At 37.1% G+C, this 19,946-nt stretch overlaps 1 protein-coding gene across 6 annotated transcripts in view; it reads left to right on the top strand.

Annotated features, from left to right (window-relative positions):
- RALYL (RALY RNA binding protein like) overlaps positions 1–19,946 on the top strand; it is a 401,162-nt gene that overhangs the window by 335,225 nt on the left and 45,991 nt on the right. For all 6 annotated transcript variants that reach the window (XM_056332687.1, XM_056332685.1, XM_056332686.1 and 3 more), the window contains one exon: positions 6,975–7,007. In XM_056332687.1, the coding sequence (XP_056188662.1) occupies positions 6,975–7,007 (33 nt within the window). The remainder of the gene's footprint in view (positions 1–6,974; positions 7,008–19,946) is intronic.

The following is a 19,946-nucleotide window of genomic DNA, read 5'->3' as shown; positions in this document are numbered from 1 at the left end:
TTTCTGTATCACCAGAAATTAGGTTGTGTAAGATGTGCACTGCCTACAGATATATTGGAAAGTTAACTTCTTTGGGGTGCAATTTTTTCATTATGGAGCTGGGGAAAACCTGATTCTTCAGGAAGTGATCTTGAAGTTATTCTGAATGTTTAATTAACCTTATCAGAAATCATAAGATATTAGAAAAAATATGTCTTTTTTTGCAAGTCAGAATGCATAATGTGTTGCAATATTTTCATAAGGGACTAAGTATGGATTATATCTACATCTGCATATAGACACTCTGGTAGCCAAAGGAACAACCTTCAGTAAACCTGTTTACCCCTAGAGTGCTTACTAGTGTAGTAACTTACTTATTGAATAAAATCTTCAGTAATTAATAAAATTTAGTTTTAGGGAACTTCAATCAAATTTGGACTAACTGTGATCTGAAAGCAGAAAAGATGAAGCATGTGCTGATTGAACGATATTACTTATTGACATTGCAATGATTCAGAGGAGCTAAAACCCAAAAATGTAGAACGAAGAAGAATCTAAGTGTTTCTGTGTGAGTTGCAACATCATTTTTGCCATAACGTACAACTTGTGTTACAGCATCTACTTGTGTTCCTCACTTAATAGCTGTGCCTCAAGTGAAATGCTGGGACATGTCAGTAGTTAAAATAGGCTGAAATGGAAGTTAACCTGAAACATCCCTGGAAAAGATATTGGAAAACACTTCTGTGATTTAGGACCAGCTTGGCAGGCAGGGATTAACTCCTGAACACTAAAGACTTCTTTCAAAATGGGAATTAGATGTAACCAGCAAGGGATTACATGGCAAAAATTATCTATCAGGAGTGAAGCATCAATAGCTTACAGGCATGCTTATTTAGACTGGTACCCTTTGCACTTGGTTTCTCCTGTGTCATCTGGTGTTCATCCCAGACTTTCATATTCTGTGACTTCAGTGAGCTGTTCCAGACAAATAGCCCTTAAGGGGTTTTAGGAGCAGAAATTTTAGGCTTCTTCTCATGAAGCAGAAAGGATCTAAATGATAGAAACTCTAGCTCCTGGATTAGTATCAGGAACCCCCAGAGTTGGAAGCATCAACTTCAGCTGATATTTCCAAGGTAGTAGATCCTATTTTACAGAGGACACAAGGAGGACTTGATGATAATCTTTACTTGATGTAGCACTTCCATCTTTTTAAAGCTCCTTCTCATTTTTTAAACTCTTAATTGCTCTCCTTTCTGTTCTCTTCATCTACCCCCACCCTGTTACAAAATGATGTGCCCAAAGCTGGCACAGTACAGCAGCTGAGGGATTCATCAGCTCTGAGGAAAGATGTTTTATTGTGTCCCCACACTAAACAGTATCCTGTTACTCAATTCTCGCTCTCTTGAAACTTGGTATTTTTGCAACACCTAGCCAGTTGTCCTCCATTCCATATACATATTAAGTAGTTCTTGTTCTCAAATTTTCACTGGGCATCTCTTTTTTAAAAAAAAATTAATTACACTGATTTCAGATTATTTCTCCAATTTATCAAACAAATTTCCAATTTTAACTCTGTTCACTGGAGTGATTAAAAAACAGGGGTTTGTAATCTCTTTTGTTATTCAAATAATTTATGTAAATCATAACTGAGCAGAACATAGCACTACGTGTATGTTGTATGTAATGTGCCCCTCCTTCCCATTTGCACAATTCTTTGAGAATGACATGTTGAGCTTGCAGTGCTTTAGTTTCCATCTGTGGTTTGAGGAATGTATTTTATTTTTTACTCCTTTTTTTATGTTTCAATAAATAACAGAAGCATTTACTTTATGGAACAGAACATCCCTGGGCACTGTTATATTTTCATATTAATACAGTATTTAATATTACACAATACAGTTTGTGTTGTTTTCCTGACCAGAGTCATTAACTACAATGTCAGCCACCAGTTGGAAGTGGAACTTATTAAATTAATTAAGAACAATTGTAAAATTTGGCATAAAGCTGTAAATTATTCCACCATATTCTCTGCTTCTGAAACACTTCTGACAGATCAGATCTTCTATACAGTTGGTCTAACATTTATTCATTCAAGAATACTCAGTGCTTCTTGATAAAACTTGTTTATAATGATATTTATAGAAGTTTCAGAAGACAGAATGTACTTCTTCCCTAATTCTATCTGAGAATGGTTACTGATGTCCATAAAAATTATCTTGGATTGAAATTACTTTAAGTCACAGAAACTATTATAAATGGCAAGGGAGGAAGGGAGGGAGGGAGGGAGGGAGGGAGGATTACTTAGTATACACCAGCAATGGCTGTTTCAGTCCCAGTAGATAGTGGAAGTTACATGAAATAATATTTCTTCTGTAAATTAAGACATGCTTTTATTTGGCTGGCCTGCTTGCATTATATACAAATATTGGGAGTCACCAAAAGTTATAATGCATATGCTTTAAAAAGGAAAGGAATTAGAGGACAAAATGTGGGTGATACCGCTTAAAAATTTCTGAAGGATGTTTTCTTATCACTAGTGACTGTTGACTTCAAACCATGAAGTCAACATGCAAAGAAAAATGCAGCTTTGGTTGATTACTGTGAATGGAAAATAGCTCAGTTTCTTTTGAATGGTCCCTTGAGTTGTCCTTTGTTCTCATTTTAAAATTAAATTCTTTGGCAAATAGGGTAAGCCATAAATCTGAATATTCTTTGACTTCACATATTTTTACTAAATGTTTTGTTCCTAAATCTGTACAGCGCAGAGAGATAGACATGCTTGACAAGTAAGTCAGTCAGCCACATCAATCATACAAAATATACATTAATATTATATAGGCAATTCATCAAACAACTGAAGTCCAAAATGCTTTTTAGTTGGCCTGACTTTCCTACATGGCTTGAATGAAAAACTTGGATCCTCTAGATTCCTGTTAGAGGTATTAACTCTTCCAGTCCCCCTGAAAACTTCAGTCATTATTCATGCATTTTACAATCAAACAGAAAAAATGTGATGTCAGCAACACACTCAGGTTATCTTCCTTAGGAATTCTGATTTCAATATTGTAGCTCAAAACGGTGGCATGTCTAAAACAATTTTGGTCCCTGACCATCACTTTTCCCTGATTCAGGGAGGACAGTTTTATTATATTAAAAAGTCAGAATAAGAACCCTAACAAATGCCTTAGACTCCACGTTTTCCTTACCGACTCCTTAGAGATTAAATTATGTGAACACCACGAGGAAGAATATATTGATTCATAATGTGTTACCTTGAAGAATGCATAGCTAAAATCCATTTGCTTGTATACAGTGTTGATATTGTTAGAAATGTTACCCACTTTGTTCTGTAACTAGGGAAACAGAGGCAAAGATTCTTTAACAAGAAATTACATATACTTATATCTTGTGTCAGGCCTCCAATATAAAAAGCCATCTTGCCTGTAATCTTAATAGAGCAAACATGCAAGGAAAGTCATTTACTTTGGGATCTTCCTGTCCTTAAATTATTTTGTTTACATTAAATTGTTTACAAGTCAAAGAGGAATTCAAATGCCCTTAGTTTAGTCATGTTACCTTCTAGTTTGTCTGCAAACCCTGAAAAATGTGTCCATCTACATGTTCAGACCATGTCAAAGACAGGATTTAGATAATTTGCATTAATATAAGCAAACAATCGTGAAATACACAATTACGTTGATCAGATCTTGTATGATGTCTCTCCAAGACAGGTTTTAAGGGGTAAAATACTAAATGGGAAATTTCTGGGTCCTTATTTTAAACACATAATGTGACAGTACTATAGCATATCAATGGGTAGAAATTGATTGGTTTTATAGGGACTGTTTTTAATTGAGCAGTTTACATGGTGTAAAAATCCTTTTTCCTCCTGCAAAAAACTTACCGGTTATATGTAGATGAGAAATTCAGACCTTTCAGAAAACCTTAGCTCAGAATCAAAAGCAAACACAACCTCAGTCTGCCATGTCCCAGTGATGCCACTGATTAGCCTGCCTCTCTCCTATTACAACTGATATATTGACTTGACATTTTGACAAATTGAAATTTTCTGATGGGAAAAACATTTCAGGAAAGAAAGAAAAATCCTGATCACTCCAGCTTCATTACCATTCCTACATCATTAAAACATTATTACCTTTGTTTACTGTCCAATTTCTTGCAGTTAATAGTTTTCTGCAAGAAATAAAATTTCTGGTTTAGCATTTTTCCTGAAGCCCTTCTCACAGCTTATCAGGATTACTCTCTTTGAGATATTATATTTAATTATGCAGACTTCCTCGAAACTCTAGAGAATTTGGTGTACTGCAGGCTAGAAAAGAAAGGTAATAGATCTATAATATCTATTGATAAATGTCACCAATAAAGATGACACAGGATGTTATTTTATGTGGTGTTGCAGTTTTAAAACCTTTATATTAATTTGCCATATACTGAATTACCAATTTAAATAAAAGGCCAAGAGATAATTGTATTCCTTTATTATGAGGAACACTTGAGCTAATTTAAAGTAATGCAGCAAATTATCTAAAACCATTTAGTCAAATATACTAAAGAGGGGTCAAACTTAGGGCAGTACTATTTAAATCAAATTGAATTCCATCTTGAGAATGGATTTCAAATAGATTTTTAATTGCAGTATTTTGTCCACAGGGCATTCTATGTCACACTTTTCATTTGCAAGTAAAAGCCACCAGAATGTCCTCCATCAGGATAGTGCCAGGTCTCTCTTTATTACAAAAATTTCTGTATTATGAAGTATGTAAATATGTTCTGAGACCTTCATTCTTTGCATCTTTTGCGTATAGTTAATCCCTAGAGCCAAACACTGAGTACTTCCCAGGTCTGGTTCATTTCATTAAGCAGAAAATCAGGAAACAAAACCATTACACTAGCTGGGCTTTTCCTCATACACCAGAGAGAAGCTGCAAAGATGGTGCAGATGTTTTACTGTAATCCACAGCAGAAAAGGCTGGTCTTTGAAGCTGGCATAGTGGATGCACAGAGCCTGCAGGATAAATATGCAACCACGCACATGAAGGACCCTGTCACATTATGGCTCTCTGCCTAGGCACAGAGGATGCCAAGCTAAGCATTTTCGAGGTGCTATGAGGGTTTGGGTGTGCGGCATTGCAGGCTGGGAAGGAAAGCACTCATGACAGCACTGGCACTGCCCTGGAGAAGCATTCCCCTGGACACAGGAATACCCACCTTTGGGCTTCCATTGTGCTTCCAAGTATACACAAGGCCACCAGTGATCGCCTCATATTATTTTACTTTAATGTGGATCACAACCCCAAAAAGAAATGGAAAGGTAAGGTAAAGCCATGAGGACACAAGAAAAGTTACTGTATTTTGGGTACATTTTGGCTTTTCCTCAAGCCTTATTCAAGTTGTCATTACCACTGCTGGAAATCCAACCCCAGAGAATTAGGTTTAAACCACATTGGAAGATGACATTGTAAATGAAGACAGGCTCCTAAGTTATTTCCACTGGTGATTCTGGGAAAAAAGTAAATGCTTTGTGAAAATGTAATATGCAGTATTTTCAATTAAAGACAAAATCACATAATCCTTTCAAAAGAACAGTGACAAGTGCACCTTTTGTAAATACCCTTCTGGACAGACGGCACTACCAGTTTGTGAGTTTTCTGGACATAACCTTTGCTAAATGAATAATAACTGCCAAAGTACTTTTTTTTTTTCTACAAAGAAGACATGCAGGAAAGGTTCATTCTTAAAACATTGACAAATTATTTACAGTACTTTTGTTTACAATTAGTCCTGTTTACAGTTCTAGTTCAGATATTTTGTTGTGGAACTCAATTGTTTTCTGATGGGAGGGGTCATCACAAATGAAACGTTCAGTTCCAGTTATGACATACTTTGCTTTGTTAGAAACACTTTTATTAAAGGCTACAAAAAGACATTAAGTACACAGGGGGGGTGGTGGGGGTGGTGTGCTTTATTTGCTGTTCTGTCTGGCTTCCTCTCAGTGAAAATTAACACAAAAAAGAACTTTTGCATCATTTGCTTGTCATATAACCTCTTCAAATATTTGAGTGGCAAATTTGTTTTGAATGTGTTTATAAAGGACCCTAAAGTCATGTGCTAATAGTCCTAAGAAGCAGCTGATAGTAGTAAACTCATTGCAGCTGGGACACACAACATAATTAAGGACAGCTAGTTGCAGGTACTGTAACAGAAATACAGTACAATATCCTAGATGAGGAATTTTAAATCTATGCTGGATGGGTGGAAACTACTACTAGAAGCTTCTACCAGTGTGCCAGTGGTGCAGCTCTCACAGATGCAGCAGCAACAGCAGAGAGGTGGAGAGCAACACTTTGAACTGGGTTTAGAAGTGGTCATGATTCTGGTCTACGAAACCAATGACATCCAGCTCTAGACAAGGCTGATTTTGGCAAATGTGCCAGAAATTCTCATGATGAAGTGACCATGTCATATGAATAGAGGATGCTGGAAAGCAAACAAATGGGTGTGGAAGCTATCAAATAAGCAAATTTCTTACACCCATACTAAGTTTTATCTTTACAGTTTAAAAAAAAACATTTGATATCTTCCCTAAATCATAACCATCAAGAAAAAAGCATCGTACATGACAAATGAAAAAAAAAAAAAAAAAGACAAAGTATTACTTGTTCGTTCTAGCCTCCCAGTGTAAACACCTACACAAGTCATCTGAATCTGTGAAATTTAAAGGGCTTAGGTGTGCTGCTTTGTAAATATTTGATATCTAAACCAAAGCTCAGTTAGGTAAATGGGATTATTTTATAATTTTTTTTTGTTAAGGTCCTAGCATCGTGCATCATGCCCTTCTATTGTTGCTAAATTGTGTATTGGTTACTAAGTAAATTTGATACTGAGTGTGGCTGGTTTAGATTCATCATATAAATGTTCTGAAATACAATAAATAAATAAATAAATATTTAAAATTTCTCTTATTTACTTGACAGACTTGAATCAAAGGAGCCTTTCCTCTCTGTTGGGTAAGTAGGAATATGTATATTTCAATGAATATTTATATATTCAATGACCAGACAATATAATTTATGAGCCTATGTTGAGCATAAACATCATGTTTCAACATTATGGTTGTGTACTATACCTGAGCTTAGAAAAAGTAGTTATAAGTCAATAAACTCAGCAGCTGTAGATATTTCCCTTCTTAAAAAATACTAAGTTTTGCCTCTATTGACTGACCAAAATTTATACTAAAAGACATGTAGGAGTTAAATGTTGTGTTGAAAGGTTTATTATTTTGTTTTCACTGATCTTTCAGTCAGAAAGCATTTCAAATATTGGCTATATCACTTGCCTAAGCCCCCAAACAAATAATTGATAGTTTCTTTTTTAAAAAAACACTTTTGTGATACTTCAATAACAGAAATAAAATCAAACTCGTAGAATAAAAAAATACCACATTTTTACCTTAATTATAGATCACTACACTGATTTGCATATTACAGCTGTTGTCTTCATAGCCTCATAGCCACTTAAACAATTATATGGTCTAGATATTAAAATTATTCACTCATCTTTCTAAAAACTTATTTTTAAATGTGACATATTCTAAAATAAAAGTACCATTCTCTTATATAATGTACACCATTATATTTATTAAAGGTAAGTATCTGTATTTTACTTCTAAGTCTGAAGTTCACTTTTCATGCAGTTTTTCTTTCAGCTTCTTTCTTTAAAACTTTCCTAAGTTTCCTTTCTCACTCCTTGTTTCCTTTCAGAACTGCATATTCTTTATGTCTTTTCATCCACATTTTTCTTTTTTCACAACACTGTGCATGCTTCATGCTACCAAAATCATAAACTGCAGACAAAAGATCCCGTGTAAAATAGTTATTTAAGGATTAATTATACCCTGTAATTAGTAGCTTCCAAATTGTTGTATTAACTGCAGATAAAAAAACTACTTCAAGTTCTGAAATGCAAATCCAAGTTAGCAAACAAAGGAAGTGTGACAGTTATAAACAGAGAAACTCAACACATCAGCAGAAGCAGGATTGAGATATATTTCGATTTCTATAGCGTAAAGTAACTTTGGTTTGTTTGAGTATATTTTGAATTAGTTGCTTGTCACTGCTGCTTTCTACCACCCCAAAATTATTGAACAATAAGTTAAATGCTGGTCAGATTGTGTGTGTTGGTGCACTTTTGGTTTGTATGCTCTGAAAAGTGCAAATACATTATTAAATTCAGTCACTTATGTTATTACCTTTCATTGCCCCTCTTTATAAGCTGTTCTATTGTTGTTTTTTTAAACAATGTGATTATATGAAAATTTCAGCTTTAAGATTAAAAAAGTTGCATGCCATTGTGGCTGAGGAGCAAATGTGAAAGTGTAAAAATCCAGGAAGCAAATAAAGACACAGTAGCAATTATATTAATACCAATGGATGAAAAATAATAAATCCTACTATTGTGGTTCTTGTCATGATCTTAAGAACTGTGCTGGCAATTTTAGGAAATTTGGATATGTCTACCTAGGAGGAAGTGTTATGTTTATGTTTTGGGTCTGGGTTTCAGCTGATTGGTGGCCATTGTAAATCCGCATTGCCTCCACACAGCCATTGTATATGACTTTGTCATTAAACTGGATTCTTTCTGGGAAGTCTAATTTGAGCAAATAGGCTTAGCCTCTTCCCAGATCTTCCCAGAAGTTTGCCTGTAATGTGCTTGAATTATTTTTTGCAAGTCTTAATGATAAGGATAGAAAAATTAGTCCCTGCCTCTGTGCTACTTTTGCCTTTTACGGCTGTATTTCTTCCACCCCAAAGGAGGGCTTCAGACAGAGTTTAGAGCATTGTGCTCTCAGGACGAGCTCAAGCCAACATCCACCTCTTTGCTACCAAGTCAAAGAGGTGCTCCTCCTAGTCTCACAATAAATGGGAGTTTCATTTTATTCAGAGGATGAGCTCCTGTACCAAGATCTGTATCTAAGGTTTTAGCCCAGACTGGCAGCTGCAACTACCAGGCTTTTAAAATACGGTAAATGTTTGCAGAAGAAATGCTGACATAGCCTCAATTAGACTAACACATGGGTGCCCTTAATGCCTCTTGCAGCCAGAGTTGCTCAAAACATCAATCTAAATTACTTTAGGTTGCCTACATATTACTTGGTCCTGCACACCAGCATTTCATTCATCTACCTTCTGCAACAGAGTTGTTTCCATGTTTTCATTGTACTGCCTGTAGGGGCTAATTATGCTTTTTCATTTTGTTGTGCCTAATCTAACGACTTCTTGGTGCTTTTCCACTGATAATTATTTTGGTGGGGGAAGGGAATACGAAGTGTGGCAACCTAAGAGCTCAAGACTGTCACAGTTTGAACTCTGCATGTATGTGCAGGGCTGCAGCCTTCCCATGAGAGATCCCACAAAGGAAAAGTGGTTTTTAAAACGTTGCAGTTTCCCTGAGGAGATGAAGACATGGACTTCTGAATCCAACCAGAAGACCTTTTATTAGTCCAAAACCCACGCTTATATATCCTCGTTCACTGTTCACGCGCAACATACTAATATATCATTGGTTAATCAATACTGTTCACACACTTCTTGGCTACATATAATCGGTTAATTACTAAGCTACAAATGCACTGAACTTCTTGTATTTTTTTTCCTCTCTTCTTTCTTATCTCTCTGAGTTTTATGTTCTCAGCCAGATGCCGAGATGTGGCATGGTGCAACCGCTCTGGCCTCACTTCATATCCCGTTTTTCTTCCAGCGTTCAGCCAACCTTATCTTACTTTCTTTCTTCTTTAGCCTTCAAGGTCCTTCACAGGCATCATGGCCTCTAGCACTTGCCATAAAGCTCTCTACATTTCCCCCCTGTCAGAAAGCAGACAACTGTAGGGAGAAGCAGACTCCATCTCTTGCTGTGGTAGTTTATGCAGGGAGAGAAAAGCTCATGTACTCCCTTAGCAAGTGAAATTCCATTTATCCTTTCTATGCAAAATGCATAACAGAGAAGAAAAATCCATGCTTCTTTGCTCCCTGTGCAAGACAGGGCCATAGGTTGGCACTGAAGTAACTAACTTCTTTAATGCAAGTATCTAACAGTAGCAATCAGGAGCAAAAATTCAAGTATGTGTTCTATTCAGATAAAAGTATCTGAATTCAATGTTATGATTTGGGGCTAGAATACAGTTTAATATGAGGTACAGGTTGTCTTCCTTCGTCTCTTAGAAGTGAAAAAATCCCTAGGGAAAGCTGAAACATCTCAGTGCTGAACACTGGCTGTTAGCCTGTAGCAGCACAAAATGCTTCTTCCCACAGGTGTTAATTCCACACTTTTGGAACAAAAGTTCCACAAACTTTTGGAGTTTTGTGTCCGTATTCAACCTGAGCAAGACAGAGCTGTCTGGACCATTTTTTCCTTTTCATGTTACACAGTATTCATGTTCATGTAGGGTTAGAATAAAAAAGAAGTCATGCAAATAGCCAGGGTGCTTGGAAGACTTTACCATCAGAGGCAACAGTTCTGGTAAAACTCCACCAAAGTGAAGGCTGCTCACAATGCATCAGATTAACTTCATGCAGAAGTCTTTGAACAATTCAGACCTAGACAGTCCAGGCAGGTCAAGAGGTATAATAAACTGGATTCTGCAAAAATGACAACCTGAAAGACAGCTAATATTAACTTCATCCCACTTTATGGCAAAGGATGTGTAACATTAAAAAAAAATATGTTTAAACTGCCAACAGTTTTTAATTATCCACATTTGTTCTCCGTATTTGGCTTTTTGTTCTTAAAAAAAGATGATGCACAATTACCCCCTCAAAACTGTTATAATTCTCTTTAGATGATTAAATTGATAATCCAGTTAATAACCATTCATGGTAGCTGATTCATGATAAAAATCTGCAAGTAAAAGTTTAACCTTGATAAATTCCAGATCATATTGCATGTAGATTTGTAATCAGTCATCAGTCTGAGCCATAAAATTCAAAACTCATTTTGTAAGACACAACCATTGCAGCATCTTTTAAGACCTGTAATAGTATTATATGTCCAAGAGAAACCATCATTATTTTGTAACTGTCTTACACAGTAGAAATTCTTTGAATTAATTCTTTTTTGTATCTAACTGTAACTGTATGTAGCTTCCATGATAACATGCAGTCTTTAACACATGAAGTGGAAGAAAATCCATCACAGCAACTAATAAGTTTGTCAAACTTTTAAAAAAACTTGTCTTCTTTGTTAGGTGTTATTATATATATCCCATATTGTTGAATTCAGAATAGACAGGGAGAGAAAGAAACAGAACTGATTTTCTTTGAGACCAGTGAGAACTTAGATTCATCTACTGCCAGCTGCAGAGAATGGGATTACTTCTGGATAAGCAGGCAATAGCTCTTCGGTGAAATGGTCTTTGAAAATACATATGTTTTATACATCTGGTTGTCAGCTGAGATTCAATCTACTTCTCTTTCTTTTGTGCAGATGTTAAAAAAAAAAAAAACACAATACAAACTGCTGACTTTTTCACTCTTTTTTTTTTTTTTTTTTCCCTTTTTTTTTCAGGATCGGTTCTTTGCTATAAACAGTATAAATTTAGGTGGAAGGCCCAGAGAGAGACATAAGTAAAACTAATGCATTGTATGCATTTATTACATGATGAATAGTTGCCTGTCATGGGAGAAAGAAGAGTGATGCAAGTAAAAATGGCATTAATTGCTGCACTTTTTTATGTTTTCAGTAAAAAGACTAGAGATCTGTATGAACCACTTTCCTTACCGAGATCCTCTTTCTCAAAAGTATATGACAGTAGAAAGTACAGAAAAGTATTTTCCAAATCACAGCTTAATCACAGTGCCTTTTGAATCACAAATACTTCTTAAAAAGAGATGGAGGAATTTTGGTGGGCTCAGCTTTAGGAAGTGCTTCCAAAATACAAAAAGTAAAATTCTTTCATTTTCTTCTGGCAGAACTGTTCTAAGAACCATCAAACAACTGGGATTTGTCATCCACATTTCTTCCTCGTGCTCAGTAGTGTTTTCTTTCCTGTAAGGCCATTTTGCAGAAGATCTATAGGAAATCCTACACTCACAATACTAGTTTGAGGGATCCAATTCTGAAGAAGTGAGATAGTTAAAAAAACCTAATCCTTGCAGGCTCTGTTAGAATAATGTTCAGTCCACTTCAAAAATATGCATGTTCTTTCAATTCACTCTCAGTTTTTGTGTGGTAGTGGGTGGGGGTTTACAGACATATAAGCTACAAAACAGCATGTAGCCACATGTCATCTTCTGTACAACAATTGCCATAACACTTGTCCCCCATCCTGATTATCAGATAACACCAGTGAAAGGAGCAGACATTATTCCTGCCATTTCCATCCAGCTTCTGAAGAGAGATAACTAAGAAAATAATTTTCCTTCAGCAGAGGAAAAATATAAAAAGAAGTGGAGATACTGGATGCATTTTGCACTGTTAATATGAAACCAATAAACCTGCCAGCCTGAACATAATCTTGTAACTCTCATTCACATTCAGGCCAGGTATTCAGAAGCTCTGTTTTCATGAAAGACATGGGAGGACTGAACACACTTGACAATTTTAACTCATTGTTTAGAGACAGTCAGTAATTCCTTATGCTTAAAACCACTCAGGCTCTGTGACTTAGATAGGCAGCAGCAGGCCTTCTGCATTTGCAGAGAATACCCTCTAAAACAACCAACTCTTTAATTATATGTGAGGTTTAGCCTGGAGGCCAGAAACAGAAGTCAGGGAACTGAAAGGGCTCTGTGGGGCTGACTGGGCAGTCCCCAGAGAGACAGGAGGGATTTGGGGGACGATAGCACATGTGGAAAGCTGGTGATCTTCATGTGGAACATGCTGAGAATCTATATGGTTTAATTTCAAGCAGTATTATCGATACACTTCTCTTCCAACAATTTACCAAAATCCACAAGGATTAAGCTTTTCTATAACTGCCTACTTTTCATTATTATAAAACTCAGAAACAGTGGATGAATATCCCTGCTTTATAAATTTATAAAAAGTTTTTTTGCTCAAAGATATCTCTAAAGAAGAGATTATAAAACCACGGTAATAATGTTGGTCTATTGCTGTTACCGCATTTGTCAGTGCTTTTGTGTCATTCAGTGTTTAAAATCCCAGATTAACTATTTTTCTACTCATTTGCAATCTAAATAATTATTTTATGGTTCCTCTATTTAACCGATATATTTCACTCTACACCACTTCCACTTTCACACACACAGAAATATATGTGTATATATATCTGTATCTGTACACATATATATATTGCATAGAAAACAGGTTAATACATCAGGCCAAAAAAAATATATTTTCCTAATTCTGTTAACATTTATTAGCCACAAATTCAGCAAATATGCACCTTAATAAATTCTTTTTCCCCTCTCTGACCTTAATAACGTCAGTAGCAACGTGCTTAATAATTAAGAAAGGCAACAGAGCATGAGATAACTGGTTTTTTCTCTTCTGGTTATTCTATTTGCCTTTCCCTTTATTTACTCTCTGTTATTTCTGTCATCCAAGACTACCCTTTCATTAGTAATTGCAGGAAAACTGTACATATGTAAGTCATTTATGTTCTAGGTTAATGATGAACGATTCCTCAGTACTGAAGATCTGTAGTCTCACCTATGTATGAAACAGGGTGTTCTCTAGAGGAAGGAAAATGTGTGCAAGAGAATGTTCCATAAAGAAAGTCAGGAGAACAAAACATGTTAGACGTGGGAGGGAATTAAAGGAAATAAACAGGGATGCAGGAACATAAGAACAGACAGAAAAATCCAGGGAAAAGGACTATGCAAAGAGGCAAAAAGGGAGGTATTTTCTTGCAATGGAAAATGGAGGGAGGATGGAAAATATTTGCTGGGTATGGAACCTCACTGTGGAACAACAGTAGTTACTTTAAACTCACTGCGTTTTCCCCAGAGAGCAGTCACTGATACAGGAGTTACAGAAAACAATGTTTAGAGAGGTCTGTGTTGTTACAGTGTTCTTATTTCCTATTTCTGATGTACCGAGATAGCATCTTGGCTCACCAGTCTCTATGGGCTTCTGTAAATATGCACAGCTTACTGTGGCAGACTAACAGGTATGTGAAACTGTTTCATAAATGAGACCTAGCTCCCTACTCACATCTGAACACATCTGAAAATCAAGACAGTCTTTCACCCTTTAGACAAAAAAGACTTTACTTATTTTCACAAGTTTCCAGATCATTACAAAGAAGCTTTAATTTACATCTCTGCCTTGATAAATATATTGAAAGATATAATAATTATGAGGTTTGGTATTTTGATTTTCAAATTTGCTATAATGCTGTTGAAATCAGACAATCTGTATTTGCTCCTTGCTTTTCTGTGTTATTTTTACTACATTTTATGATAGTAACAGTCAAGACCTTTATTAATATTAAGTTCTTAACGAGCTACAAATACTCGGAGAGGATCTGATGGCTGATCACTCTGATTCCACTTTGAAATCAGCTTAATCCTTTTCACTAGCAAGCGAAATCTGAGATTGGTCTATCTACCTAACATGTTACTTGCACTTGTGCTAAAGGAGAAAGGTGGGACAGCAAAAAGAAATATATGCTTAAAAGGCCAAACCACAAAAAGAACAATCAGTACTTCTATGCTAGCTTTTACTTGAAAGTCCACTTCACACCCTTCTGCAGTAATATAATTTGCAGCTTCTCAGTAAAACAGATTTCTTCTTTGGAGTCCGACCACCCATGATCACAATACCAATTAGCAACTGGCCTTGCTGCAAAAGTTATTGCTCTGCACCAGTCTCTGTATATATTGGCTTTCTGAAATGGCTGGGTGTTTTAAACTTTGACGTTCTTGTAAAAAGCCCCATCAAGAGCAGTACCATAGATTTTAATTTAGTTTTATTCTCTTATTATCTTTCTGGTTTTTAAAGGCAAAGGGAACACATCAAGGAACAAGGCACAAGTAAAACAGTGTTAACTACACTGGCCAATTGGCTAGGTTGGGTAAGGATGAAGAAAATTAAGGAGGCAGAAGAAAGAAGATAGTACTACCTAGATGGTTTTTAAATAACTATTTTCTCTTTGCAATGTAAAATTATGAAATGTACAAAAAAGGGGCACGTTCTCCTTTCTATTCATGTGTTCTTACCGCAGTATTTAAGTGCCCTTTCTGAGTTTAAATGGGACCATCCTTTCTCTTCCCTGTCCTAGGTTTTGTGTTGAGGGGTAATGTACAACCCTAACAATGAAGGTTATTACCATGAATAGCAATGGGAAGGGGGTTGATTCTATATCATTTAAAATTTTGATAATTTCACTAAAGTGTTGTGTCCCAAAGAGAGCTGCACCACCAGAGCTGAAATCGTGGAAGAAATGGAAGATGTCCTTCAGAGACATTGTATAGCCTCCATCTGCTGAGGTTTCTAAATCTCAGCTAGGTAAAGCCATGGCTGACCTGGTCTAGCCATGGGTCTATCTTGTTGGGTAGGAGCCTGAACCAGATACCTTATAGAAGTGCCTTCCAGCTTTATAAATAGTCAGGGAAGCCACATTAACTGTTGGACACGTAGCATGTATAGTGATACTTTCAGCCTCTGAGCACCCTCTGTGAAATCAGGAAAATGGCCCGTCCCACGGTGTGAAGTGTATTAAGAGAGGAGGCAGTACAGAAAGAGGCATGTCAGAGAGAAGAGTTGCTGACAGAGCAAATTGGAGCTCCTGTATTTTTCTCATGTTTGTTAAAGATTTTTTTTAAAGATATTAAGCTTTGGGCTAAGAGACAATGTCTTTAGTGTTGCTCTGTTGATAGCCTTGTGTATGATACTAAGGGACAACAACCCACATCTTGCCTTATCAGATGGTTCAGCTGTGTATTAGCATACTATAGTATAACCCTCATTCAAAATAAAACAAAATCAGGATATGTCCTCATATTAGGCAAGCTTTCAACTAGTAAAAATAATTATATCATAGGTTGTTTTCTACAAATTTAGATTAATCTGGGATCTGACCTTATTTACAAAACACTTTTCAACTACATTGGTATAATGCCTTTGCATGCCTTAATTTGAAAATAAGCAGGAATTTGTTGAGGGCATTTAGGGTCATATTCAATAGCCTCTGTTTGGCCCAAACTGATGTTGATTTCAAGAAGGAGGGTCTTGATTTTGGTCATTTTGGTTTTGGGGTATTTTTTCTTTAGTTCTAATTATGAATTGCAGTTCAAAAGCATTCTGTAGTTATCCATTCACTTTAGGGATGGTTTTATCTCAGGTTCAGGCTGGGTTCTTAAAATTTTTATCATTCTGCAAACCAAAGTGCAGTTTTGTCAACATCAGCCATACACACTCCCGTGGGGGTGTGCACACAGGTGTAGCAAGTTGTAAAAATATTGCTGATTATGTACACAAAAATAAATAGAAATTAGGTCACATTCTGTCTTGCCAATTGTATGCTAAGAGTTTTATCAGTAAAAAATTCATTACTATGCTTCAATTTTATTTGTAAAGTCTTCAGTGTTGCTTCTGAGTGCAAGTAGGGATCAGTTTTGTTCAATAAAAAGAAATCCTTCAGAACCACATATTAGAGTAGAATTAAAAGTTTGAGAGTGTGCCTCAAATGTGAAGTAGAAATATCAGAGTGGATCTGTCATGCATGACCAGCAACTGACAGTTTATATTGCTATGGTAGTGACTGTAGCTAATGCTAAAGCATTTCTTTAAATTAAAAAGTGCAAACCAATTTCCAACAAACATAGTGTCGCTGATCTTTTTTTTTTCCTTCTGTTCCATTGCCTCTAATGCTTTCTACAAAAAAAGCCTTTCCGAACTCTCTCACATTTGGGTCCTGTAGCCCTTACTCTCAGGAGTAAGGATGAGAGACTGAACCAGCTGTCATCCACAAGCTAACTACTTGTGTCAAACATTTTCATAACCACCCAGATAGCCACCAGAAATCACCTATAAGTCCCAGCAAGTGAGGAATTTTCATAGAATCATAGAATGGTTTGGGTTAGAAGGGCCCTCAAATACCATCTAGTTCCAATGCCCCTGCCATGGGCAGGGACACCTTCCACTAGACCAGGTTGCTCAAAGCCCCATCCAGTCTGGCCTTGAGCACTTCCAGGGATGGGGCATGCACAGCTTCTCTGGGCAACCTGTGCCAGGGTCTCACCACTCTCACAGTAAAGAATTTCTTCCTTAATCTAAATCTACCCTCTTTCAGTTTAAAACCATTCCCCCTTGTCCTATCCTTACATACCCTTAGTAAAAAATCTCTTTTCCAGCTTCCTTGTAGGCCTCTTTTATGTACTGGAAGGATGCTATATGGTGTCCCCAGATCCTTCTCTCTTCCAGGCTGAATCAACCCCAGCCCTCTCAGGCTGTCTTCATAGGAGAGTTTCTCCAGCCCTCTGATCATCTTCATGGCCTTCCTCTGGACTCACTCCAACAGGTTCATGTCCTTCTTATGTTAGGGACCCTACAGCTAGGTGCAGCACTCCAGGTGACATAGAGGAATGAAGGCAGGCTAATTAACCTTGATAATATACAGCTGTGGGCTGGCTTCAGGGGCGGTGGGTTGGCTGATGTGGATAATGTGCATCTGTGGCTGGTTCCTGCTAAGTAGTTAAAGAGCTCTAAGGGGTATGGGGGGGGAGTACTGGATGAAGAGAGACCTGGAAGAAGCAGAGAGAGGACAGATAATACCCTGGATGTAGGAGAGATGAGGAGAGGCCCTGGGAGAAGCAGGGGGTCCAGATGAGGTGAGGCTGGTTGGAAGAGGACCCTGAAGAATGAAGATTCCAGACACAGCAGAGGCAAGAAGCAGGGTGGACTGGCCTGAAGAGGATGGAGAAACAGTACAGACAGTAGATGAACTTTTGAAACCTTGCAGGGGATTGGTGGCTGTGCCAAGGTAAGGTGCAGGAATTACTTGTTGAGGTTAACCTGGTATGTGATGGTAAAAGCCTTGCTGCAACCAGCTAGTCTTGCTAGTGCTGCAACAAGGTGAGGTCTCATTTAGAGTGGAGTAGAGGGGGAGAATCACCTCCCTCGACCTGCTGGTCATGCCTCTTTTGATGCAGCCCAGGATACAGTTGGCTTTCTGGGCTGCAAGCGCACATTGCCCGGTCATGCTGAGCTTCTCATCCACCAACACCCCCTAAGCCCTTCTCCTCAGGGCAGTTCCAAATCCATTCTGTGCCCAACCTGTATTTGTGCTTGGGATTGTCCCAACCCATGTGCAGCACCTTGCGCTTGGCCTAACTTCATGAGGTTTGCATGGGCCCACATCTACAAGCCTGCCAATGTCCCTCTGGATGGCTTTTACCAGAAGCAATTATTTGCTGGAAAGTACCTACTAGGTATAGCCTTGTTTATTCTCTTGCCATCTAAATCAAGGGACAGAAACTACAGGTAGGTTTCCAGGTGTACTATGAACAACAAATAGTCCAAATGAAAAAATACCATCTTTCAGACTGCATTTTTCCTATGAACTATCTGTTGATTACCTGAAAATAGTGAACGCCCTCACAGAAATTAGGATCAATACACAAAGAAGTTAAACTTAAGCATTTCTCAAGGAATGTAATTTGTTCTGCAGCTCTATCCCTTTCTGGTGCACAAAGGATATAGTATAGAAATGGAAGCTACATCTTCTCAGACAGTGAAGTTAGTGAAGCAAAACTGGAGGTCATTAGTGTGGCTTATATAGCAGTATTATGCCAAAGCATTCACATTCCTTTAGGAGAGGTGGAGGAACCTGAAAGATATCAAATAAGGCTTTGTTTCCTCACAAAACTAATCTTTCTTTTCATATACACACACATATTAATCATGATTACACTTTGTATCTGGAATCAAATACAATTTGGTTTCAAGCAGACTTTGTCTAGGTGTCAGTAGTGAAATAGGTGTATTTCATGTTCTGGCTGATACTTTATATGCTATAAAACTGTCTTGCTGTGTAGAGCATTCACAGAAAAATAAAATTCCAGTCATGTAAGTCATATAACGGTGAGTAATAGTAATGCAGTTTTGCTGGGAGAAAGCAAAAATTGTGTGAGAGTTCAGCAAGAAGGTAAGGGAGGGGAAAGGAGAAGACAGAGACAGAGAACCTAACAGTTTTAATTCCTTCACAGTCTTGTGGTTGGGGAAGAGGTGCTGGAGGCAATTCTCAGCACTAAATTTTTATGGTAGCTTAATTCAGTAGACTGCATAAAACCAGATGCATCTTAGACTAAATTTGTATTGTTAACTTCTAATGTGCGTTTCCCACAGTGATAAAACACTTGAAACTTTCTATAAATGTTTACTAGACTGATGCATACCAGTGCAAGCAAAGCCCTAATCTGACAGGGACTGTGACCACTTGATCTAGGGACACATGTTACAGAAAATGGCAATAATGGAAGCATAAAGCTCCATAAACCCTCTTTTGTGCAGTCATTTTCTTAGTATCTAAAATTTTGCGAAATTAATCTGTGTGGAAAAGATGAATATACACATTGTCTAAAAACCAGGATGGTTATTTTGCCTTATTTAAGAGTGATGAATGACATTCTAAATGAGAATCTGAATGCATTAATATTTAATTTTTACGAACATAGAATCACTTTGGCAGAAAAGAATAATGAAACATTTGTAAATGTTCTCCCCAAGCAGGATACAAGATATTCTTAATTCTAGTGTTATAGCCATTGAATGTGATATCTTATGCACAAATACTGGTATTATGTTCTTAACAGATAATAACAATAAGGTAATGAAACTTGCCCACCTGCTGCAAGCAAGCTGTCAAAGTGTGCATCTGTGTAACTGTTTTTTCAGAACTTTATACAGTGATATGAAGGAGTCTCCATCAGAGGTCCTGTGACACTCAGGGAATGCAAGGGAAAAGGTGAAAAGAAGATCATATAAAA

This window comes from Falco biarmicus, chromosome 3 (assembly GCF_023638135.1).
Source record: "Falco biarmicus isolate bFalBia1 chromosome 3, bFalBia1.pri, whole genome shotgun sequence".
NCBI classification, from domain to species: Eukaryota; Metazoa; Chordata; class Aves; order Falconiformes; family Falconidae; genus Falco; species Falco biarmicus.
The sequence above is the reverse complement of the archived record's forward strand: the minus strand, read 5'-3'. Positions and strand labels throughout refer to the sequence as shown.